At 54.7% G+C, this 22,058-nt stretch overlaps 10 protein-coding genes across 10 annotated transcripts; 4 read left to right on the top strand and 6 right to left on the bottom strand.

Annotated features, from left to right (window-relative positions):
* Positions 1 to 925: 925 nt before the first annotated feature.
* N657DRAFT_501813 (uncharacterized protein) lies at positions 926 to 2,718 on the bottom strand. The gene is made up of 5 exons (XM_062787684.1): positions 2,431 to 2,718; positions 1,795 to 2,361; positions 1,571 to 1,713; positions 1,265 to 1,503; positions 926 to 1,208 (listed from the first exon to the last, which is right to left on the bottom strand). The coding sequence occupies exons 1-5, from the start codon at positions 2,582 to 2,584 to the stop codon at positions 1,100 to 1,102; spliced, it is 1,212 nt and encodes a 403-aa protein (XP_062646155.1). The 5' UTR covers positions 2,585 to 2,718; the 3' UTR covers positions 926 to 1,099.
* Positions 2,719 to 2,898: 180 nt separating this feature from the next.
* Positions 2,899 to 3,745, bottom strand: N657DRAFT_657210 (uncharacterized protein; the record flags this gene model as incomplete). The annotated part of the gene is made up of 4 exons (XM_062794785.1): positions 2,899 to 2,958; positions 2,991 to 3,313; positions 3,382 to 3,598; positions 3,671 to 3,745. The coding sequence occupies 4 exons, from the start codon at positions 3,743 to 3,745 to the stop codon at positions 2,899 to 2,901; spliced, it is 675 nt and encodes a 224-aa protein (XP_062646154.1).
* Positions 3,746 to 4,762: 1,017 nt separating this feature from the next.
* N657DRAFT_576349 (uncharacterized protein) lies at positions 4,763 to 7,717 on the top strand (the record flags this gene model as incomplete). Its single annotated transcript, XM_062789168.1, has 3 exons — positions 4,763 to 4,851; positions 4,919 to 6,130; positions 6,187 to 7,717. 3 exons carry the CDS (start codon positions 4,763 to 4,765, stop codon positions 7,715 to 7,717), a joined length of 2,832 nt encoding a protein of 943 aa, XP_062646153.1.
* A 436-nt stretch (positions 7,718 to 8,153) lies between these two features.
* Positions 8,154 to 9,540, top strand: N657DRAFT_647072 (GAF domain-like protein). The gene is given in 5 exon segments (XM_062793250.1): positions 8,154 to 8,252; positions 8,322 to 8,428; positions 8,448 to 8,449; positions 8,746 to 8,826; positions 8,943 to 9,540. The coding sequence occupies 5 exon segments, from the start codon at positions 8,250 to 8,252 to the stop codon at positions 9,290 to 9,292; spliced, it is 543 nt and encodes a 180-aa protein (XP_062646152.1). The 5' UTR covers positions 8,154 to 8,249; the 3' UTR covers positions 9,293 to 9,540.
* A 37-nt stretch (positions 9,541 to 9,577) lies between these two features.
* On the bottom strand, positions 9,578 to 11,029 carry N657DRAFT_664952 (uncharacterized protein; the record flags this gene model as incomplete). The annotated part of the gene is made up of 6 exons (XM_062795269.1): positions 9,578 to 9,651; positions 9,681 to 9,991; positions 10,087 to 10,238; positions 10,503 to 10,627; positions 10,667 to 10,753; positions 10,809 to 11,029. The coding sequence occupies 6 exons, from the start codon at positions 11,027 to 11,029 to the stop codon at positions 9,579 to 9,581; spliced, it is 969 nt and encodes a 322-aa protein (XP_062646151.1).
* Positions 11,030 to 11,327: 298 nt separating this feature from the next.
* N657DRAFT_599461 (glycoside hydrolase family 72 protein) lies at positions 11,328 to 13,238 on the bottom strand (the record flags this gene model as incomplete). Its single annotated transcript, XM_062790057.1, has 5 exons — positions 11,328 to 11,807; positions 11,908 to 12,247; positions 12,319 to 12,407; positions 12,460 to 13,031; positions 13,109 to 13,238. The coding sequence occupies 5 exons, from the start codon at positions 13,236 to 13,238 to the stop codon at positions 11,580 to 11,582; spliced, it is 1,359 nt and encodes a 452-aa protein (XP_062646150.1). The 3' UTR covers positions 11,328 to 11,579.
* A 752-nt stretch (positions 13,239 to 13,990) lies between these two features.
* Positions 13,991 to 17,078, bottom strand: N657DRAFT_647071 (FCH-domain-containing protein). The gene is made up of 4 exons (XM_062793249.1): positions 16,745 to 17,078; positions 16,475 to 16,686; positions 14,855 to 16,407; positions 13,991 to 14,792 (listed from the first exon to the last, which is right to left on the bottom strand). The coding sequence occupies exons 1-4, from the start codon at positions 16,787 to 16,789 to the stop codon at positions 14,380 to 14,382; spliced, it is 2,223 nt and encodes a 740-aa protein (XP_062646149.1). The 5' UTR covers positions 16,790 to 17,078; the 3' UTR covers positions 13,991 to 14,379.
* N657DRAFT_647070 (uncharacterized protein) lies at positions 17,025 to 17,375 on the top strand (the record flags this gene model as incomplete). The annotated part of the gene is made up of 1 exon (XM_062793248.1): positions 17,025 to 17,375. A coding segment is annotated over one exon (171 nt), but the record flags the coding sequence as incomplete, so codon positions are not given.
* Positions 17,099 to 17,443, bottom strand: N657DRAFT_647069 (uncharacterized protein). The gene has a single exon (XM_062793247.1). It carries the CDS (start codon positions 17,371 to 17,373, stop codon positions 17,203 to 17,205), a length of 171 nt encoding a protein of 56 aa, XP_062646147.1. The 5' UTR covers positions 17,374 to 17,443; the 3' UTR covers positions 17,099 to 17,202.
* A 1,948-nt stretch (positions 17,444 to 19,391) lies between these two features.
* N657DRAFT_647067 (DEAD-domain-containing protein) lies at positions 19,392 to 21,649 on the top strand. The gene is made up of 4 exons (XM_062793246.1): positions 19,392 to 19,508; positions 19,685 to 20,426; positions 20,484 to 20,721; positions 20,777 to 21,649. Exons 2-4 carry the CDS (start codon positions 19,714 to 19,716, stop codon positions 21,254 to 21,256), a joined length of 1,431 nt encoding a protein of 476 aa, XP_062646146.1. The 5' UTR covers positions 19,392 to 19,508; positions 19,685 to 19,713; the 3' UTR covers positions 21,257 to 21,649.
* Positions 21,650 to 22,058: the final 409 nt, after the last annotated feature.

Genomic DNA, 22,058 nt, shown 5'->3' with positions numbered 1-22,058 from the left:
ACACGGGCTGCGGTGGCCTGTTGAATCCCGACGAAGGTATCTCTCGATGTCTCTCATGAGCGCACAAAGCCGTTTACTCCAGGCCAAACCACACCCAATGCTGTCAACACTATCTCGGTTTTTGGTCAGACCTTCTCCGAATCTCTATTACGGATGGATTTAGTGAACGGTCCACCCTCGGTCGCGGCCGCGGCCGCGGCCGTTGCCATCCATATAAGATTTGCCGGCTCCATAAGTTACGCACTCTCATTCTTCAGAACTGGCCCGTGGCTTTAACCCATCCACATTCAGCCCCAAAGCCTACCTTCAGCCCTGAACATTGTCTTGGGTGTGAGTAATATGGTTGGCGGGCTTTTGTAGGTTTAAAACTCATGGCTCCGAAAAGAATGTCACCTACTAACGTTGTACGCCACACCTGACTACGGCCGGCATCTAGCTCAGTTTTGCTTCACCTCAAAAGCTTGCTGGCGGTTAAACGGCACGTGCATGGCGACTATCACAGTTTCATTGGAATCACCGTGAGCATTATGATCAAAGAAAGAGAACGGGCTATGAATCCCACCTCAACCATGAGCTGGGAAATAGCTAATGTTTTACCGAGTCCTGCCCGAATTATGCAACGACCACTTTCTCAGGGGTCAAACAGAAGCATTGACGAAAGCGAGGGGACAACTCCCTCCCAAAATTTCCACCTTGTGGGTCGCTCATATGCCAGAACCCAGTTACTCCATCGCGGTTCAACGGCCCGTTGAGTTTAGTACTTCCACGGTATGATGCTGTCACGCGAGCCCATGCTACTTCCGGACGAGAGAGAGTGCTTCGGCGATAGCTATCAGGATATCCTCCGTCGGAACAGGCTGATGAGCGTGACGAAGAGAGTAGCAAGTCATGACCTCTGCTGGCGGCGCTCTTTTATTGTTCCCCGCTCGAGTCGCAACCGAGCACCAGGCATCATATGAGCAAGAGAGCAGCGGGCCAGCCAGCCCCTATTCACGCCGCTGTTGTGCAAATCCTCTGTGCTGGATCGACCTGTCTATCCCATGCTCCCGTGTAATTGTTTTGTGAATATCATTTCTCGTAAACGATCATGAGAAACCGCCTATGCAGCCACCCTGGCTTTGTACTTCGTGGCGGCCCTGTCAAAGAGGTCGCTCTTCTCAGCCAAGTCCGTCAAAAACGGATGCTCGGGGTTGGCCTTTTGGAGAGCGCTGGAAGCAACTATTAGATCATGAATTGCTCGTTACGTTGGGGATGCGACACGTACCTTGTCAGCTCCTCCGGGCTCTTCCCGATGATTACGTTAAGCACCAGGAGATTCGCAATGGCCTCGGCGTACTCGGGCTCCTTCTTCATCGCCTGGTTCAGCGCTGCCTGTGCCTCCTCTGTCCGGCCTAGATGCAGTTCCGCGACTGCCTGGGCAACCAGGGTCCGTACTGATGATGTCGCGGGCGCTTGTGCCAGCTCCTCAAAAACGTAAAACGCTTGCTGGTATTTCTCGCCACCCTGAAGACCCAGGCGGTGTCAACTCAACAGTAACCATGAGGGAGATTCGCATGGGGAGAAAACCAACCAGCCTCAACCCCACCCACGACTCTGCAAAGTTCACCAGCAGGCTATCCTGAGCCCACCGCCGAGCGGCAGCGACCTCCTTGAGAGCGAGATCATTCCTGTTCTGTTGAAGATGAATCTGGACAATAAGCGCAACAGCATCCACTGCGCACACCGAGAACGTCTTATGTCAGCCTCACTAATTCTCCCCAACCATTTTATTGAACGGAACGGTATATAACCCACAATTCCCTTGATGCCTCCCCAACAGCGCAAGCGCCTCCTCTGACTTGCCCGCCGCCTGCAGCACGGTGCCGCCCACGATCTGCACCGTGGCGTTGTCCGCAGCGCTACCCTGCGCGAGTGTTTCAACCGTCTCAACGGCCTTCTCGGCATTGCCCAGCGCCTGCTCGGCCAGCGCGCCGACGGCCTGCAGCTCGGGTTCTGGCGCGCCCTGCACGTCGGCCAGCACGTCCTCGGCCTGGCCCAAGGCGACGCGGGCGCGCAGCTGCAGCACGCGCGCGGGCAGGGCGTTCTCGGGCGAGAGGGCCGACACGTCGAAGTCGACCACTTCCTGGTACTGGCCCTGGTGGAAGTGGTTGTGGATGTTGATTAGCTCGCCTTCGGCGGAGTAGGGGTCCATGGTGGAAATCGGTTTGTTTTGGGGGTTGCTGTCGGGATGGAAACGTTTGGGTGGTTTGCGGTGTCGAGGACGGTGCTTGATCTTGGTGATAATATGGACTTGAGTGGCCGACGTGGAGCTTCCTGCAGCGGAGGAAGATGCGGGACCCCAACGAGCAGGGCCATTAACGCCTGGGTTAGGGTTAGTTTGCAGATCTCGTTAGAACTATGGCATCTCTTCTCCCAGCCTCAGATTCTGACTCTTTTTTTTCCACAACTCACTTCTCAACGTCAGAATCGCTGTGCGCTTCCACCCAAAATTTTCGTCCAGCAATGGCAGCGCTCCCATCACACCATCTCGATGCCCGGAACTGGCCATGCTTGGGCCGTTGAAATGGGCCTGCACAGCAAACATCAAACCAAGCCTTCAGGTAGTGGACCCAACACTCATAATCTTAGGAATGTATGGACGCTGTCTACCTCCATGCCTTATGTCATTTGGCCAGGCAACACTGCTCGATGGCCTGTAAAATGCACAACCCGCTGTCGGCGTGGTCACAAGTTCGGGTTCTCGGCCGCTGCAAGCCAAGCAAGGAGTGCGAGGCGCAGTAGCTCAGGAGCCGACTGATGGTTTCTCGGACTCGGCCTGCCAAACGCACACCTCGAGCTCAGTGCTCCCGTCCCTATCCGCTTGCATTTCGAAAACCGAATTTCAACGCTCCCGCGCCTTCACCGCGGGTCCTGAAGCCGCCTCTGAAGCTTTCCCAGGGAGACTGCGTCGTGCTTATTCTCCGACGTGAAGAACGTCTCTTCGCACCAACCGGGGTTCCGAGCGACTGCAGGCGCTCTCGCTCTCCATAGGCCGCAAGGGAGCCGAAGTCTATCAGGACCGGTATACCGTCCATGACCATGATATTGTCCGGGTCGATGTCGTTGTGGGCTGGGCCCAACGAGTGGAGGTAGTACACGGCAGATTCGAGGGCCTCGAAGAACCGGACCTTGTCGAGAGTCTGGAACGCAGGCGCTGAAGCGTACTGCGTCGGAGTGCAATTTAGCTGCTCCAGGACAATCGCCGTGATCCGTCCCCGTCTCACGCGGCAGCCGTGGTAGTTGACGATATCCGGGTGTGGCATTTTGGAATTTGCTCCATGATGAGCGTTTCGTCTAGAACGGACTTGGGTATGAAGTTGGTCCCCTTCATGTCATCGTAACTACACAGGCCGGGTCGCTCGATATACGCACAACTGTGGTCCAGGTTCTCAGGCGCAATCGTCAGATCGATACCCGCGGGACATGCTGGGTAGATCTTGGCGTCCTCAACGCGCTCCAGCGCTGCCTGGTACTGGGCGAGGGTCATCTCCCTATTCTTCTTGGACGACTGGCCGAAGTAGACTTCTTCGACCGGGGTAACTGTGTAGAAGGTTATGTACTGTGGTATTTGGATGTGTTGGTTTTCGAGTCCCAGGCCTCAGTGACTGTACAGATCTTGGGGAGAATTCACATCATGAGGCTCATCCTTCTTCAAGTTGGTATCGTCGACAGATCCCCATGCGTTTGCAGATTCTTTGCAACTCATCGCATCAAGGCACACCCCCTCGTACCCTCCAAGTAAGTCCAAAACAATAAAAGGGGATCAGAGATGTCGAGATTCTTCACGTTAGTTTGAAGAGGTGCAGGAGAGGAGAGTCGGTGGGCCAACCAACGTGCAGCCAGGCAGCAGCCACAGCCAACTCATCACCATCCACACCACTGCATCGTTCAGCCCCCAAAATCAACCTCCAAAGCAACTTCAGCCATCACAACAACCTCTCGGACTTGCTAGCCCTCGTCATGGCCACGCCATAAATGATACACTCAAAGCACCTAACGTGTTCAACCCTGCAATTCCCTGTCGCAAGTACACACGGCAAAACGTCAAATCTCGAAACGAGTATCCGGAAATGCGAATTGACTGGACGGCTTCTTCCCATCCATGCTTGACTGAGGATCGAAACCGATTCCAACATGCAGATTTCATGCACGATTGAGGCGTTGCCAAGCTGCTGTGTCTTTATTTAGCAAAACCCGGTCAGACCTTCAGTGGCACAGCTCCCGCATGGCAGATGGGTGTGTCATCCAATACCGAGATCGTCGACGCCGAGAAACAGCCTCACCCTTACCTAGGCATCTAGGTCTCAGAAATGGCTGCTGCAAACATGGGACGCGGGGAAGCTGGCTACCTAACTAGGAATCCTTCATCTCGCATACACGTCAATTACACGGTACGAACAAGGGCCGCTAGCAGCTTACTGAGTGAGCTGCAGTCCGGATGAACGAGGAATCCTTCGCCATCGCTGGGTTTGAACATGAATTCGGATCGATACAAACAAGACCGATCCCTACCAACATTCTCACGCCTCCCTGTCCATCCTTGCCCCCCACCCACCGCGGGATTCCATAAGCTGTCTTCGCATGGGTATCCGGTAGGTTGGGCTTGAGAGCCGTCATCAATTTCATCTTTCGTGCTTGGTGATTGCCTGGGAGACTTCTTGGAACATAAGCACTGCAGTTCCCGGTATTCTACCCCTAACCATACGTTCCCATCGGCTTAGACATGGAAATGCTAATACCTCCTCGGGACCATGGGCCGTCCACGTACCGCTACACATGGGATGAGAACGGAGAGATTGCCCAGGTAACTCGGTACGTTGCCGCACTTTCACCCTTTTCACTCGACCCTAGAGCATAGACCCAAACTAACACCTCCCAGAGTGAGAGACTCACGCCCCTTCTCGATAGCCCGCCGCAGCCCAGGCTGGCAAAGCGCCCAATGGCCCTTCCAAAGCATCATCACTACTACTACAATAACCACAGCAACAACAGACAACGACCCCGCCAGCCCAGCCTCCCCTTCCTGCCATCACCACCAACATCGTCGAGCATCGTCATCATCAGCCTTCCACTCAACGTGGCAACCCGACAGCCCTCATCCCCATCCCCAAACCACCACCAACAAAACCATTAGCAACGGCTCCTCAGAGGAAACCCCAACAAGCCGGGTAAGCCTGGTCCCCGATTACGTCGCCACCTTCCTCCGCTTTCTCCGCAGCAGCATCAACAGCAACACCACGCCCGAGTCAACCCTCACCATCCAGCAGCAGCACCCAGAGACCCCCATCATGATCCCTCACCGCGACCGCTATTACACCTCCCGCAACAGCGACGAGGCCGAGAAGCAAGAGCGAACAATTACGCCCCAGAAAAAGCACTGCGTTGTCCAGATCGTCGTGCCTTCCGAGCACCCCCACCCCCAACACCAGCAGCACCGGTCAGGGGTGGCGGACTTCTATGATGAGAGGGGAGTTCGCATCTATCCTGACGATAGTGTTCATGTCTTGGAAGCCGGGATCGAAGGGGTTGATTCTCGCGATTGCGATCGCGAAGCTGGGGGTGAACATCCCGTGGTGGGGGAAGAGGAGCAGGGTTTCTTGGGCTCGTCGGTTGTTTGGGATAGGGTCTCTGGAGGTTTTACCGGTGAAAAGGGGAATGGTGGTGATAAGAACTGGAAGAGGAGGGGAGGTACGAGGTGGCTTAGCGGATGGCGGGCTGGGGTCGCGATGAATGTGCTGGCTGTGTTTGTGGTGCTGATGGCTGGGTTTGTGTGCCTCGTTGTGGCCATCTCGCGGGTGTCCCTTGACGGCGAAAGGTCGGCTTTTTTCGTCGGGCCGTGCGCCGCGGCGAGGGGGCCGGAGGGCGGGCTGCATGCGGTGATTAGTGTATTTGTGGTGGTCTTGGTGGCCGGGGCAAACTACACTTTCCAGGTCATTGCCAGTCCGACGCGGGAGGAAGTGACGGCGGCGCATCTGGGGAGGGAGTGGCTAGATATTGGGATCCCGTCATTTCGGGGTATTCGACGAATTGAAAGGGGCAGGGGCTTTCTGGCGGTTATGGTGTTGGTGATGGCTGTCCTGACGCAGATAATGTAAGTTCTTCCGGGGTAGATGGGGAGAAGGGGGAACTTGCTGACCGAGGGGCTAGGTATAATGCTGTAATATACGTCTCACAGACGGCGCCGAACTACAAGGCCGCCTTGGTCAGCGAGCCCTTCGTCGCGGGCGCTTCTTTTAACAGCGACTCATCAAACAACGTTGGCGGGTTGAGTCGCGTCGATCTTGAGACTCTTCAGCAGCGAGCAGCTCGAGGGGAGACTGTCCGGCTTTCCGCGTCGGCATGTATCAACCAGTTCAGCGCAGAGTTCGAGACGGAGTACTCGGCCGTCCTCCTAATCTCCGCCTCCAGCTCCGCATCTCTCATTCAGACCTCTCTGGGTACCATCCAGGACCTAGTCCCCACTGCGTCCGCCATCCAATATTGTCTAGCCTTCCCCGCCGCCGCTCCAACTTGCGAAGTCAGCCTGAACGCCCCTCTCCTCGGGTCCGTCGCCCTCGTCAACGCAATTACCCTCCTAGCGACGGCCACCGTCCTCTTCAGACGTCCCTCGTCCTTCCGCCCTCTCGCCACCCTCGGCGACGCCATCTCTTCCTTCCTCCAGGATCCCGATCCAACCACACAAGGCGCCTGCCTCCTCTCGAAATCCGACGTCCGTCACGGCCGCTGGCCGCTCCAGGAGTCCAAATTCTGGGTCCCCAGAACCCACCGCTGGCTCCGCAGCGTCTCCGGCGCCCGCTGGCTAGCGACCTTCTCCCTCTGGGTAGCCTGCATCAGCCTCTGCGCGGGAGGCTTAGCCTTCTCTCTTACCCCCTCTCACCCTGAAACAACAACACCCCAACACCTCCCCCCCTTCGGGAGCACCCCCTCTCCGCATGCCTTGATCCTCCTCCCAGCGTCATCCATCCCGCCCTCAGCAGCAGCCGTCCTAGCCTCCCTCCCGCAGCTCCTCCTCGCAAATCTCTACCTCGCCGTTAACGCGCTCCTGACGACGTACTATCTCTCGCAGGAATCAGCCCTGTTCGCGACCGGTCCGGCCCCCCGATCGCTGCGCGTGTCGGCGGACGACGCCGAAGGGGAGCAGACCACGTCGGTATATCTCACGCTGCCTGTTCCGGTGTCGGCGCTGCTCATGGCGTGCTTTATGGGGTTGGCGTTTATTTTGAGTCAGAGCTTTTTTGCCGTGTCGGTGCGGCTGGAGGAAGTGCATATATCGTCGCTGTCGGGTGACGAGGCGCTGTCTCTGTCTTCTGGATCAAGGGTTCCATCTCCTGCTGGTGAGAGGACGATTGTGGCGCTTGGGTTTAGTGGGCTGGGTTTGCTTGTTTTGTTGGTGGTCTTCGTACTCCTTGCGGTGGCGGTTGTGGGATTGGGGCTGAGACGGGCGCCGCCGGTGGGTGTGGTAAACGGGGATATGTTCGGGAATCCGATGGCGTTGCCGGGTGGGTCGTGCAGTGCTGTTCTGAGCGCACGCTGTCACCCACTGGCGAGGGAGAAGGGGCTGTGGAGGGAGCCGGTTATGTGGGGAGTGGTAAGGGAGGGGGTTGGGTTCGGGGTCAGCCACTGTGGTTTTACCGCTGGGAGGGCGGGAGTGGTTGTGCCAGGGAGAAATTATGCTTGAATTTTCGTCGATATATTTCTTGGGGTAGTAGGTGTTGAGTGTTACGGGTTGGGACTGATTCAGGGGTTGGCATGGCGATGGCTTTCATTTGTTATTGTATACCCCCATTCGTTATTATACCCCTGAGAATAGCATGGGCAAGTCACACACGGCTCAACTTTTCACCTAAGGAGGGTAACTACCTACTATAGGTGTGGTTGTCATGATTCACTTGGCGGCGTCCTCAAATAGGTCCCTTTCAATATCTTGGCTATGTTACCACTTGGCCTTCCAGCCTTGAGGTAAGAGGTAAGAGCTCGGCTCGTTCATGATCGTGTGTTGATCCCGGTGCATTCAGGGTTGGGAGTCACACTGTAATCTCCCCAACTGGCGAGGTGTTTTAATGGATCCCCTGAAAATGGCGCCATGGCAGAGAACCCCACTCCCTCGCCATTTCTTCCAATATCACCCAGCAGCACTAGTTATATTGGATTTGAACAGGAGTTTTACCGTACAGTGCTGACCCGAGCCTTCCTCGGTCATGTCGGTCAACATGGTTTGTTCACCAGACTTCTGCCACCTGTTCTCTGAGTTTCGAGTCAAGATTCTGATCCGTCACTTATAGGTTCACGCCGATGCATCCACCTTTGCCGAGGGCATCACCAAGGAGCAGGCCTACCAACAGGTCTTGGACCAGGCCGAGGGCCTCTTCTTTGAGCAGCGGAACTGGGTAGGTGTATACCGATGCGGCTTATGGTTTTGAAACCACAATGACTCCTCTATCCAGTAAGGGTCGTACACTCTGGTCACGTCTCTCACGGGCTCCATCACAAGGGGTGAGATACCAAGTAGGACAACTGTCACGGACCCCAAGGAGGAGAGTTGTCACGGCGTGTTGCTCTATTGTCGTTTCTTCTGTGCTGGGTGCTGATCGATGCTAACATTCCTCTTTTCTCAGGTTTGGTGTGTGGTTCCCTGACTGCTTCAAAACCCGTGAAAGACAGCTCTCCTTCCTAGTATAGGACACTTACACCCAGCCCAATCCCACAGCAACCTAGCCAATGCGGCCTCGCTTCTTTGGCACGCTTACAAATCCCTCCCTTTCCCAAGCAACCAAGTCAACTGGGCAGGTCAGTCTCACATCGCATCTAACTCCACCAACCTTCCACCCCCCCTTGAAACCCCCCTTTTTCTTTCAAAACCCTTCCAATCCCAACTGACAATCAAAACACCCCCAAACAAACAGGCTTCTACACCCTCAACCCACTCTCCCCACCAACCCGCCCGCAACTCATCCTCGGTCCTTTCCAGGGCAAAGTAGCCTGCCAGACCATCGCCTTCGGGCGCGGGGTGTGCGGCACGGCGGCGTCGACGCAGCAGACGCAGCTCGTGCCCGACGTCGACGCGTTCCCGGGCCACATCGCCTGCGACGGGGCCAGCCGTAGCGAGATTGTCGTGCCCATTGCCGTCGCCGGCAAGGGGATCGTGGCCATCATTGACGTCGACTGTGCGGTTGTCGATGGGTTTGATGAGGTGGATCGGCTGTGGCTGGAGAGGTTTGCGGCGGTTGTTGGCGCCGCTTGTGACTGGCCTTAGTTTCGGGAGGAAGGTGGTCTGGGGGGAGGGTGCGTTACGTTTAGGGGAGATATGCGATTGGGATGGTGTGAGGTAGGATTTGGGTGTGGAAAGGGGTGGAATGTTGTTGTGGCTCGAAACTTCTTGATACTCGAAAGATGCTTTGAAAACGCCACTTTGCCTCCCATTTCTTTTCCTTTTCCGTTCTCTCTTTCTCAGTATCCTCGCTTTCTTCTATTTCCATGGTATTTCCCCTTTTTTAAAGTTCCTCCATTCTCTTCTTCTTCTTTCAACCGGGAGAACCTGCTCATGTTGCGCGCAGCATTGCTTCCCTCCGTATTTGTCTGAGAGATGCAGGCGTGACTATCTGACAGGGCAGGCTCGGATGATGAATGGCATTGCCATGGACCCTATCACACCACGAAGTCTATGCTTGCCGACACGGAGTGCCAGCGAACAGCTTTCGAAGGCAACGTGTTGCCATATTTCCACAACACGAGGGCTCAGCTCCATATCCCACATACTGCGCCAATTGACAGATGCATGGGCGCTGTCGGTACGGTATATGAATTCACAGGCGTTCCCCTCGCCGCCATTCCAGAGCACCATGCTGCGCAGTCCAGGCATCTGCAATGCGGTGCTGCCAGCTTCGTACAGCAAGGCGTCAATCTTCTGGAAGCTTGCCGTACGTTGTAGGAGCTGCGAGGTGAGCGCGAGAGACTGCAGGCGGTACCAGGGTCAGGTTGGCTGGCACGCTCGAAAGAAATCCTCAGCGTTGACCATGTACGTGACAGAGAGCTGTTCGAGGTCGAGACTCCTGGAGGCAAAGCCGCGCCAATTCCAGGATCTACGACGTTGGAGCCGTCCACTCCCAGCCAGGGGGACATCTGGGAATTGCTCAGTGCTGCAGTAATCCTGTTGCTGAATTCTTGGAATACCGTCACTCTCCGAAGAGTTTGGGGAAGGCCTTCTTGAACCAGGCGAGGAATCCCGCAACCAGATATTAGCGGCCGAGTTGAGAGGGTGATGTCGATTACTTACCCCAGTCATGGAGCACCTTGCCCCCGTCATGCCACTGCCGCTATGCGCTCGTAGACCAAGCGTTCCAGACAAGAAAGTTTGTTCAATATAAGTGCAAAAGAAGACGGGAAAAGCCGGCGACGTAGCTGTCGACGGATCACCAGACACGTGACGCTGTCCAGTTGAGAAAGTCTTTCCATCAAAGAATGACATGAATTGGATAGGGATATCCATGCGAAGAGTCGCAATATAGCTAATAAGGGAGGATCCGTGACCTGACGGCCGCGGATCCAGCCGTGCTTCGGATCGTGCCAGTTGCATTCGGCTTCCCTTTCGCTGGCTTCGGCGTCCGAGGCGAAACAATAGTTCTTGAACCAGAGGTGCGAATCGCTGGGGCAATGCACGCTGAGCTCCAACGTCAAACCACGGGCCGATTTCCAGGTGCCGAGGATACCGAGAAGCCTCCATACTGAGAATCATGTTGTTGCGCTCGCTCCAGAACCCCGACTCCTCTCACTTGCACGATCGACACGTGCATCTCGGTAACTCAATGTCGAGCAGGACATGTCGAACTAGCCCTCTCTGCCGGACGCTCAGACGTTCCAGGCTATCGAGGCAAGGCGCTTGCAGCTTCAGCTGCCGGAAGTTTTCCTTCTCTATAGTGAGCTGCCATTCTCTGCAGACCCAAGCCAGAGACGTCCAGCCGGGATGCTTCTGCTGTGGAATCGCCTCCAACATTGTCAGTTAGATGTCATAAGGCGGAGAATTCCACTTGAAAGCGTTCCTCCTTGCCGAGGCGCGAGTCATTATCCCTTGCCGCCTGGGAATGCCGCACCTGTCCGACATGGTGAGAGAAGACCTAATAAGATAACATTGGGAGGGAAAAGAAGGTGTGAGAGCGAAAGTGGTCAAAGGAGATGGTGCAGCGTGTCAACAACAGCGTAAAAACCCGAGCGGGCGAATGTGCTACGTCGTGTAGATCTGGAATGCCGCGGGCTGTGAGGTTGATGGAAAATATGTCCAGTCATGCTTCAAAAACCTGAACGTCCTGAATAGTGGATGTGCCACCAGTGGTAGACAGTAATTGTGTCGTCAGTCGTTCACCACCACACTGGGCTTATTGAACCGCATGGTTGCTGATTCAACTGAGTGCACCTTATTTTCCGTCCCACGGACTCAAGTACACATGCCTCCAATGTAATATTAACCTATCCCACACAAGGGCAAGGACAGTCGCTGAATTGCCCAAGACAAGATGAGGAACAAAGGTACCCTCACCCGTCAACCCTTAGAGCAGCAGAGTCCCAGTCAGAGTCAACACGGCCACCAGCCCCGCGACAACAAACGGCGCCCTGTCGACGCTCCCGACATTCTTTTCGCCACTCTCACTGCCAGACGGCGTGACAGTGGCCGACCCCGAACCGGGCGTGGCATCTCCGGTGCTGGTTCCATCTGCAGCATTCTGCGATCCCGCGCCCTTCAGGCCCGGACCGCTGCCCGCGCCGTCCGACATGAGCTGCAACTACCGTCAGCAAAACTACCCTCAAAACCCAGCGGTCATACAGCCGAAAAGTTACACCAGGCAGTAGCAGTCCTTGCAAAGATAGTAAACTTACCTTCTTCGCACCGTCAGGAATCGCCGGCAGAAGCGTGCTATCCACAAGCCAATTCGCGTCCTTGGTCGGGCAAGCGACCGAGTGCGTCGTCGACGTGAAGCCGCCGTTGCCCGTCGGGGCCGGGTTCGCCTTGAGGGCCGAGGCAAACTTTGCAAAGCCGTCCTGCTCCTGCACGGTAGACGCCTCCGGGCTTGGGATCTTGACGATGCCGTAGCCGTTTTCCTCCAGCGCGTACTCGTACATCAGCCCGCCCGAGTAGACGCTCGTCATCTTGTCGCCCATGAGCGCGGCGACCTCACCGAAGTCGCGGCCGTTGGTAAGGCAGCCGTACTCGGAGAGACTGTTGTTATTGGCAGTGGGGCTCAGTGAGATGTCCGTTAGTTGTGGGAAGTGGTAGGAATAATATCGTACAAAATAGCGATACCGTAGCCGGTAAAGTTCTTCACCTTTTGGTCCCAGCCGGATTCTTGGAAATTGGAGTTGCACCACGAGTAGTCGTTCTAAAGATGTCAATGTCTCGAGCCAATGACCATTACATGGGAAGCGACTTACGAAAGCAAAGAAATCACTCCGCTCGTCGTCGGTACCGCAGTTCATGTAGTGCGCCAGCTGCATGCGATTCTGGGCCACGTCAGCGGCCGAGTAGCCGACGGGAACGGTGCGGTACCCGCGGCTCCGGATGTACTGGCGCATGTCGCGGGTGACGGCCTTGACATAGCGAGCGGCCAGGGTGCTCGTGACATTGTCGTTGATGACCTCGTTGCCCGAGAAGAAGGCTAGTGTATTGTCAAACTTTATGAAGTCGTCGATGGTAGCGAAGACGCTCTGGAGATACTTTGTGTTGTACGACGGCGCAGGGTCGAGACGGTTGATCGAGTAGAGAGGGTTGTTGGCGTCGATAATAACGTAAATGCCGGCGTCGGCGAGGGCCTGCATGCACTCGTCGTGGTCGGCCGAGTTGTCGGTGATATAGACGCGGATGGTGTTGACGCCTAGCTTCTTGAACTCGGCAATGTCCCGCTTGCAAACCACGGTGTCAGTCAGAGGATCTTGCATCCGAGAAGACCCTCCCGGCTGGTAGTCGATGCCCCGGACGTAGAAGCGTGTGTCGCCCTGCCAGAATGCTGCACCGAGTCCGTGTTAGCCAGAGATTCTGTCCTCCTAATTCTCCTCTCCCCAGGCCATTTATCGAGCATCCTACCATTCCCAGACACGGTGACGGTCGGCAGCGATGCCCGCTTGCTGGGCGGCTCTGGAGTGGTGGCTGTCGGCTTGGTCACACCCAGGCCAAAGGCGGTTGCCAAGACGGGCCCCAAGACGGCGGATCTCATCTTGGCGCGCGGGAAGATCGATCGCCAAGCTCGCTGCCAAGACTGGTGTTGGAGTTTCGGGCTCTTCGAGAAGCGTTGGATGCAGAGATGGTGTGGTTTTGTAATAAAGAGTGCAATGCGATGGCAGAACGATCGTGTTTATGGCAAGCTGAGCGAGAGACGTGAAACAGGAGAAGATTACGAGGAGGAGTGATCACCAGGAGAAAGTGGACGGGGAGTCGCACACGAGTTCCACGGTGGAACTTCCAGGTTTGCAGGCAAGTAACAGAATGGTAGACAGGAGCGACCCACACACAGTTGGCAGACGGGCAACTGTCCAACCATTCTCCGTACCTGACAGGTAATAACCAGCGGCTGCTCATCAACTTCCAAGGCGGGCACTTGCCCCGGCAACCGGGCGTTTCCACCCGACCATCTGATCCATGGTCCACGGCGACAATTGCCCTGAATATTACTGGGTATAATCGTGGAGTCTGTTCAGTGTTGCCATCATTGGTATTCGGCTCTCGGCCATCTGCATTCTGTTAGTGCTGGCGCACTAACACGCTTTGTCTGCACTACCTACTGGGGGCGTTTCTCGACGACGGGAACACTTGCAGTTGCGTTGCTACATGAAAGTCCAGGCTGCACTACTGATGATTTTCAATGCCTTGTGTCTGCGATACATGAATTTACCACAAGATAGCCAGCGGAAACTGATTGACGTTCACGCCAGTCCCCAAGATTTTGATTTAGGGTCTGCCGAGCCAAGTCACCAAGATTCGCCTTGCCACAGTTTGGATCCCTGATCTTGAAATTCTACTCTAAAAACTCGTTGTAAGGTATAAGGCCGCCTGATCGGTGATACTCACCATCCCTCACCGGAACAAGATGGGCAGGGCCTGACTAAAGGCGAAATATGAGAGGGCACGGGCGATTCAGGGACCCCAAAAAGAGTCTTGACAATGTTGGGTTGCCCCACCACTTTGTTTCCACTGAAATAACTGCCCTGTGCCGTAGGCACCTTGCAACTCCCATCCCCTAAAGGGGCCACGCTAAACCCCCACGATTTCTTCTCTATTCCAGCCTGCAGGAGAACACCATGCAGTAATCTCACCTCCTTTCCCGTCACTCCCACCCGAAGCCACCACCCCACCTTCCGCTAAACAACCTGTATATAACTCGCCGGCACGCTCTTCGTAATCCCGCTCTTCTCCACCTCCGCCCACCCGTCCCCAGGGTCCTCCTTGATGAGCACAAACCGCTCGCCCTCGACCATGCTGTGCTCGGCGTCGCTCTGCGCCGTGTAGTCGTACATGGCCTCGACGTACCTGAGTTTCTTGGCACCCCGCCTCGGCGCTACCGCGGGCCCCTTCTTCTTCCCCCCAGCCGGAGAAAGCGACGACGTTCCTATTGAGGAACCGCTGTTGGAGTAGGTCGACGGCGGCCGCGCCGATTGCCCCGTGTGCTGCGGCGCGATGGCTGCTGCTGGTGCCGAGGATGATAGTTCGATGTAGCTCGCTGGGACGAGGCCTTCCTTGTAGCCCGCCCGGACTTTGACCCAGCCGGATCCGGCTGTGAGCAAGTGCGTTAGTCATGGGTGTGAATTTGTGTGTGAGTCGTAGGGGTTGACTTACTATCGGGCTCCAGCACGACGAGATCCCGCCCTTCCGGCACACTCAACTCTCCCGCTCCTCCGGCCTCGAAGCTGTACAGCATCTTGCCCTTCTGCCCCAACGAGCCGTTCGGGGCACTTCCCGGCAGCTCGCTAATGTAGGCGGACGGCGGGGGCGCGATGACACGGTTCTTCCTGACGGCGCCTGTTGTGGCTGTGCCCGCGGGACGGGTCGAGCTCGGCACTTCTGACGCCGGCGCCTCCTCCGACGGCGATATTGGACCTGTCATGGATCGCTGCGAGCTGGCGGCATACCCTGACGTCTTGGATGTCACCGTGTCGGAGCGGCTGAGTGCGGGCAGCTCGACCACGTGTTCCGGTGGCCCGCTCGGCTTCAGCAACGCGTTGGCCGCCGATTGGCGTTCCTGCTTCAGCTTTTTGCGCTCCTCCTTTGATTGCTCCCCGGGGCACTCGGCCGGCACCTTCATCTCGCACTTGCTGTGACAGGTGTAGCCGCAGTCGCGGCAGTCGAACCCCTTGGCTGATAGGCCCCATATCCTCTCCCCGCAAAGGTCACAGTTCGTGGGAATCTTGAATGTCTGTGACTTGAAGTTATGGTTCTTTGCCCCGAGCGTCACATCGCCGACGGCCGATGTGATGGTGGATGTCTCGACCTCGGCCATGAGACGCTTCCTCTCCACCTGGTGTAGGTCTTCCTGCATGGAGAACATCTGCGATACCACGGCCACTTCGTCCTTTTGCTCCGTTCCGTCCCGGATCTTCTGCTTCACCCGCTTTATCGCCTCCACTTCCCGCCTCTTCTTGTCCGCCTCGCGTCGTAAGTCTCCAAGCTGGCTTTTGGACTTGTTGAGCAGATTGCGCAGGTAGACTTTGGCGGCCTCGTCAACGATCATGGTGGGTTCGTCATGCCATACCGGGCTCGGCTCGAAGATTTTGTCTGGGGGCTCTTGAAAGGAACCCATGTTGTGCCGTATGTACATCATCGAGTCGAGGTGCGGCTGGTTTCGTGTAATCTCTTGGCTGAGATGATCGACCTGGCTGGAGCTCTGCTGGAGCATGTTGGCCTCGAGCTTGGAGGCCAAAGTCCAAAGGCCGTTCAATCTGAGTGTGCGAAACTCAGAGAGGTCCTGTAGGCTGTCCATAATTTCGGGGAGGTACTCGAAGTAGTATTTCTCCTTGTACTTGTTGGTAACGTTGATGGCAATCAAGTAGGTGTTTTTGACATTGTTCATCTCGAGGATCTGTTGCTGGAAGGAGCTTTGCGCCTTGGCCTTGTCGAATGCGGATTCGGTTTTCTTGCGCTTGGTCTCCACCTCCTGGCAAGCAGCATCGTATTTGCCCTTCATCTTCCGGAGATCAGCATAGGACGAGTCTCGTTCTTTCTCCAGCTTTTCGGCGTATTCGGCATGACGCTTCCGCAGTTCCTCGAATCGTACCGACATGTGTTTCATGGGGTCTGCGACTTTGGTAATCAGGTCGTTTCCGTAACGTTCGTGTTCGTCTGCCCGCGCCTCCAAAGTCGTGAGATGTGTAGTCCACGTCGTGAGGGAGGCACTTGGTTTGCCATGTAAGCCTCGTCGCGCGCATACCTGTGTATTCCGGGGATTTTCACAAGTCGTACCTTTCCAACGAGCCGGGGGTCATGGTTGGAGTGTCGCCAACGCTCAGGCTTGCCGACTTGCGCGTCTTCTTCTCAAAGTACTTCTTGGCCAGAGCATTGAGCTTGGCGCTGTACTCCTTCTCGATCGCACTTCGTTCGCGGTAAAATGCCTGTATATCATCGAGCCAGGCAATGCCGTTGGCGACCCAGGCATTGGCTGGCTTGAAGCCATCCTGCAACATCTGCGTCAGCGTGAGCCCCATTTTGGGTATGGCTTGGAATCGTGCGAACCCTGAGCTCCGACCCGAACGTCGGGGCATTTTCCACCTCAGCCATGATTCCCTTGCGCTTCCGGTATCCTCGGAGCCCCGATCGAAATCATGAAAGAAGGTGGAGCAAAGTGAAGCTGCGATGGCCGCTGTCTTGGTTGTGTGCTGACGGTTCCCGCAATGCGATGCGGGGAGTTCAGGAACAAACCGGCGCTCTGGGGCGATGCAGAGCGCCAAGAGGAACATTGTGGGGTCATTCAAGAGGCCAAAATGACGGATACGTACGGTTGTAACGGACAAGGACCTTACACTTTCCAAGGAGGAAGCACTGTGGTAGGAAGTTGGGCTGCGAACCCCCTGGTGTTGAACTGAGTGGGTTCCTTGGCACCAAGATTCACGGACTGAGCACTGATGTTCAATGCGAGACTCTCAGTCAGCACAGATCCATCACAATGACACAGTTCCTGACATAGCGTCATATCATGGCACACTGTCTCTATATAAGGGGGGTAGTTCCCCTGGGAGGATTAGAGAGGACAATTTTCTGTTCCAACAAAAAAGGGACATTCTGAGGCACCCTAACCCACTATCTTGATCCTTCATTTGTGTGGTCACTCTGGAATCGTGACTCCAATTCAAGCTTCGCTTCATACCTCAATCTGTTCAATACCATTTGGTTGATCTAAGCTTACTTGAGCATGTAACTGTTGGCTGCCCAACACCTGGCCAGATAGTTGATGTGCCTTGCATAGGACATGGAGGGCAAATTGAGTTTCCACATTCTTTAACCTTGAATCTGGAGAATGGCTCTACTCATATTGCATCAAATCACATTTACCTTATCTCAGTGATCAGACCAGTGTATTGCGCGGTAAGCGGCTTGCTCCGCAAGCACGCGTTTTGATTAGTTCAATACAGCCCCCACAAGTATAGATTTCAACCAATTATCTTACTGGGATTATTTTAGTCTGGATTCGCACTATACCTCCACAAGCATTTTAAATATTAGCGCAGTATATACTCTATCTGAGGGACACTACGAGGGATTACATGCAGCTTCTAAGCACTATAAGCGCATCACTTGGAAATTATAACTGGGGCCTATAAGGCGACCCTAATGCGCAATGTAGAGAGTGAAGCTTAGGTATTCCCTATCGACTTGTACTTCAATAGATGGGTAGCAAAAACTGAGCAGCAGCTATAGAGAACTAGGATAGCAGAGCTCTTACATAATGTAAGCGCTTCTATAGCTTTCTAGCTATGACGACGCAGGGCTCGGAGACTCTCTAAACCTCCACCGGCAGTGTCTGAACTTAGGAAGCAAAACTGGGCTAAGGAATGGCTATAGCCGTATACGATGAATGGCGGTCAACAGCTGAGCATCGAAGGCGCCCAGCAAGCGCTTTGTAACGGTCCCAGGAGTATATTGCAACTAGCTGGTGACGACTCTACGAGTTTGTCTCGAATGGAGAGAGAAGAAGAAAAAGAGTGAAAGACTATGCAAGATATCTGCCGTCTTATACCTCCACATCCTTGGCCTGTGCGTCGATATCGAACAAGATAGAAGTCCACCGAATCTCGAGTCTTGGCCGAGAGTTTGCCGAGGCCTTTACGGGCTCAGCCCGTTACAGCCTCATATAGAATAGGTGAAATTGGACGCTGACCTACCTACAATCGAGGAATGGAAGATTCGTCGAGTAAGGCAAACAGAGCGCGCGAATACGCTACGCCCACATCACTACAATCTCTACATGCTTAATCGTATAGTACAACTACTACAAGCTTACAAAGAGCTGACCAAGGCGAAGAGCTCACTGCTAACATACGCTTGTAGGGGAAAATTGGCCTAAAAGACTTCCTCTTTAAAAGTCGGAACTCTGGGGTGCCTACGCCGCTCTGCCGCTAGGGGAGAGCCCCGGAGACGGTGGCCTACCTGGTGCTTAGATGCCAAGACCAAGGGCTCAAAGACGGGAGACCCCAGCTCAGAGACAGGCACGACCTAATAAGAGAGTGCTTGGAAACTGCTTATCACGGGTCGTGGTGCTATAGTAGGTACTGCCTTGTATTTTATGTAGTTGCATGAGGGTGGAAACTGGGAGGCGCGGCGCCCACAGAGAAGAAGACCCTATGTGTGTAGGCCGCGCACAGGCTACAACCGCAGACCCCACTTCTGAGTCTGGTCCTGCAGCCCTAATCCTGACTAACTACAACCCTAATTATCAATATAGAATAGGCTATGCCTGTGACAGCAGTATAGAAATAATAATAATAATAATAAGTTATCTATAACGTTAAGTTTATTATCTTAAAAATCTTTTATTATAAGTATTTTGAAATTAAATTAGTTATTTTCTTCACTTATTTATATACTATTTACTCTACTATCATTAATTATCAGCTGTATATTTTTAAAAATAGAAGAAGTAGTCTGAATACTGAGATAATATCTACTCTATCCTCAGATACTCGGCACGGCTGCTAACCCAATAATTGAATTGTTACTGTACGATGCATGCTGGTATGGTAGGGTATTGTACGGGTACTGAAACGGCGAAATCTATGTAAGGTACGGACGGAAGGTCCGAGGCCTCGTTCTTCAAGGTTGCCCCGCCAAGTCGAAACCTCCACAGCTCAGCCTCACCACCACGAGCATTGCTCACCCTGCAATCATCTGCTTCTTTGCAAAGCATACCAGTCTCGTTTTCCCTGCCTGGGCAAGTACAAGGACTCCTAAAAAGTCCAGCGCGTTTCTTTAAAGCCTCCGTATTGTCTGCACATTTAGCCTGGTAAGTGTTGATCCCTGGCATAGTGGCCTGGCTGAGCTGTCAATTGAGAGCAGCGATGGTTTGTGTAAGATGCAACGACCGCTGCACGAGTTGATATCTCTGCGGGGTTACAACTTGCGTTGCTCGGTCTTTGTGCTCATTTCAACCCATTCTGACCATCTTTGCCTGCTTTCTAGTTTGTTCTCCGAGCACTACGATCGCAATCATGGCGGACCTCGCCAGTCGCATCTCGAAGCCCAGCGACACGCCGACGAACGATGCCGCCGCCACGGGCGCGGACAATGGCAATGGCACTGAACAGCCGATCGACGATGGCATCCAGAGCGGCCTTATCGAGCCCACATATGAGGTCGAGGTGAAGCTGAGCGACCTACAAACCGACACAGACAACCCTCTGAGTTCGGGTGTTTCCTCATTCGAAGAGCTTGGCTTGCCCAAATCAATTCTTGACGGCCTTCTGGCTATGAACTTCAAGAAGCCGTCTAAGATTCAGGAAAGGGCTCTGCCGCTCATGGTCAGCGACCCGCCCAGAAACATGATCGCCCAGTCACAGTCTGGCACGGGCAAGACGGCCGCCTTTGTCCTCACCGTCCTGTCACGCGTCGATTTCAACAAGCCTACGCAACCCCAAGCGCTGTTGCTGGCACCCAGCAGAGAACTAGCGCGCCAGATCCAGGGTGTCATCCAGCAAGTTGGCCAGTTCTGCGAGAACCTAATCGTTAACGCTGCCATTCCCGGCTCTATCTCGCGTGAGACGGGCGTCAAGGCTAGCATTGTGGTGGGGACACCGGGCACCGTCATGGATTTGATCCGTCGCCGCCAGTTTGATGTCTCCCAGTTGAAGGTTCTGGTTATTGACGAGGCCGACAACATGCTTGACCAGCAGGGCCTGGGCGACCAGTGTATCCGGGTGAAAGGGTGCGTGTTCCCAAAGCCCATCGCTCCCTAGTTGCGGTGTGTGTTGACGGACTTTAGGATGCTCCCGAGAACGATTCAGATCCTCCTCTTCTCGGCCACGTTCCCGGACAAGGTGATGAGCTATGCCCGGAAATTCGCGCCGAATGCGAACGAGATCAAGCTTCGACACCAGGAGCTCACGGTCAAGGGCATCTCCCAGATGTACATGGACTGCCCTACTGAGGCCGACAAGTACGATGTGCTCTGCAAGCTATACGGTCTCATGACGATTGGCTCGTCTGTCATCTTCGTCAGGGTACGTTTACACCACTGCAATTACCCAAAGCGTCGGTTCTGACGATAAGTCTTAGACGCGCGAGAGTGCCGACGAAATTCAGCGGCGGATGGAGGCGGACGGGCACAAGGTTTCAGTTCTCCACGGCGCGTATGAGGGGCAAAACCGCGACGCTCTTCTGGACGATTTCCGGTCGGGCCGGTCCAAGGTGCTCATCACGACCAACCTCCTGGCACGTGGCATCGACGTTTCTAGCGTGTCCATGGTAATCAACTACGACATTCCTATGAAAGGCGCTGGGAATAAGGAACCCGACATGGAGACATATCTCCACCGTATTGGGCGTACGGGCCGATTTGGTCGCGTCGGAGTCAGCATCACGTTTGTTTTTGACCGCAAGAGCTTTGAGGCGATGAAGGCGATTGCCGATCACTACGAGCTTGACCTGGTCCAGCTGCGCCCGGATGACTGGGATGCTACCGAGGAGAAGGTGCAGCAGGTCATCAAGTCGAGCCGGGCGCGGCCCGATTATGCACCAAATGTCCTCGGCAATTGAGGGTACTCGCTTCGGGTGAAAATGGTGGAAACGTGGACTGCACGGCAAGCTTTGAGATGCCGGCGCATCCTGCGATGATGAAAGCAGCAATTTTAGGGCAGCTCAAGCGGTGATGGATGGTAATTATCGCCGCTACATGGCTATGAAAGGGAAATGCACGAATGGGAGAGATCTCGAGGGGCGAAATGCACCATGACTTTGTATTGCAGCAACTGGACCAAGATAGATACCAAAAGGAAAAGGGGGGTTTCTGTAATCTGTACCTGTGTTGGATGGTAATAATGAGATGGGATGACGTGATGAGCGACCCGAGTATTTGGCGCCCGGCTCGACTCTCTGATGTACTTCGGATGTTTCACAGAAGGTTGGAGTGCATGTTTGTTTCGGTTGACACAATCATGGCCCCTTGAGCGCTTACGGCTCGACTGCATCCTCGATCTCCTGCGTCAACCCTCACTTTGAGATGCAACCTTAAAGCACTTTGTTAGAAAGCCAACAGCCACGAATGTGCCGCACGCACCGTAGTAATTGGGTACCAAAAAATGGGCAACCACTCAATTGATGATGATGTTCCTGTCTGCGTTCTTCCAAAAAGTTACCTGCCTGTTCCTGATCCTGAGAATCTGGTGCCAAGCCATTAGCCACCCCTGAACTGCCCTCTCTGACCACCTGCCAAATTCAACACACTTGCTCCTCTGTATAGGTACTCCTATATCGCTGTATTATGAACCGAATGGCAGATTTATCTTAGAAATATATATTTGCTCACCGGCAGTGTCTGGACTCAGGAAGCAAGACTGGG

The sequence above is a fragment of the Parathielavia appendiculata genome (assembly GCF_033297405.1).
Source record: "Parathielavia appendiculata strain CBS 731.68 unplaced genomic scaffold N657scaffold_9, whole genome shotgun sequence".
Classification (NCBI taxonomy): Eukaryota; Fungi; Ascomycota; class Sordariomycetes; order Sordariales; family Chaetomiaceae; genus Parathielavia; species Parathielavia appendiculata.
The sequence above is the reverse complement of the archived record's forward strand: the minus strand, read 5'-3'. Positions and strand labels throughout refer to the sequence as shown.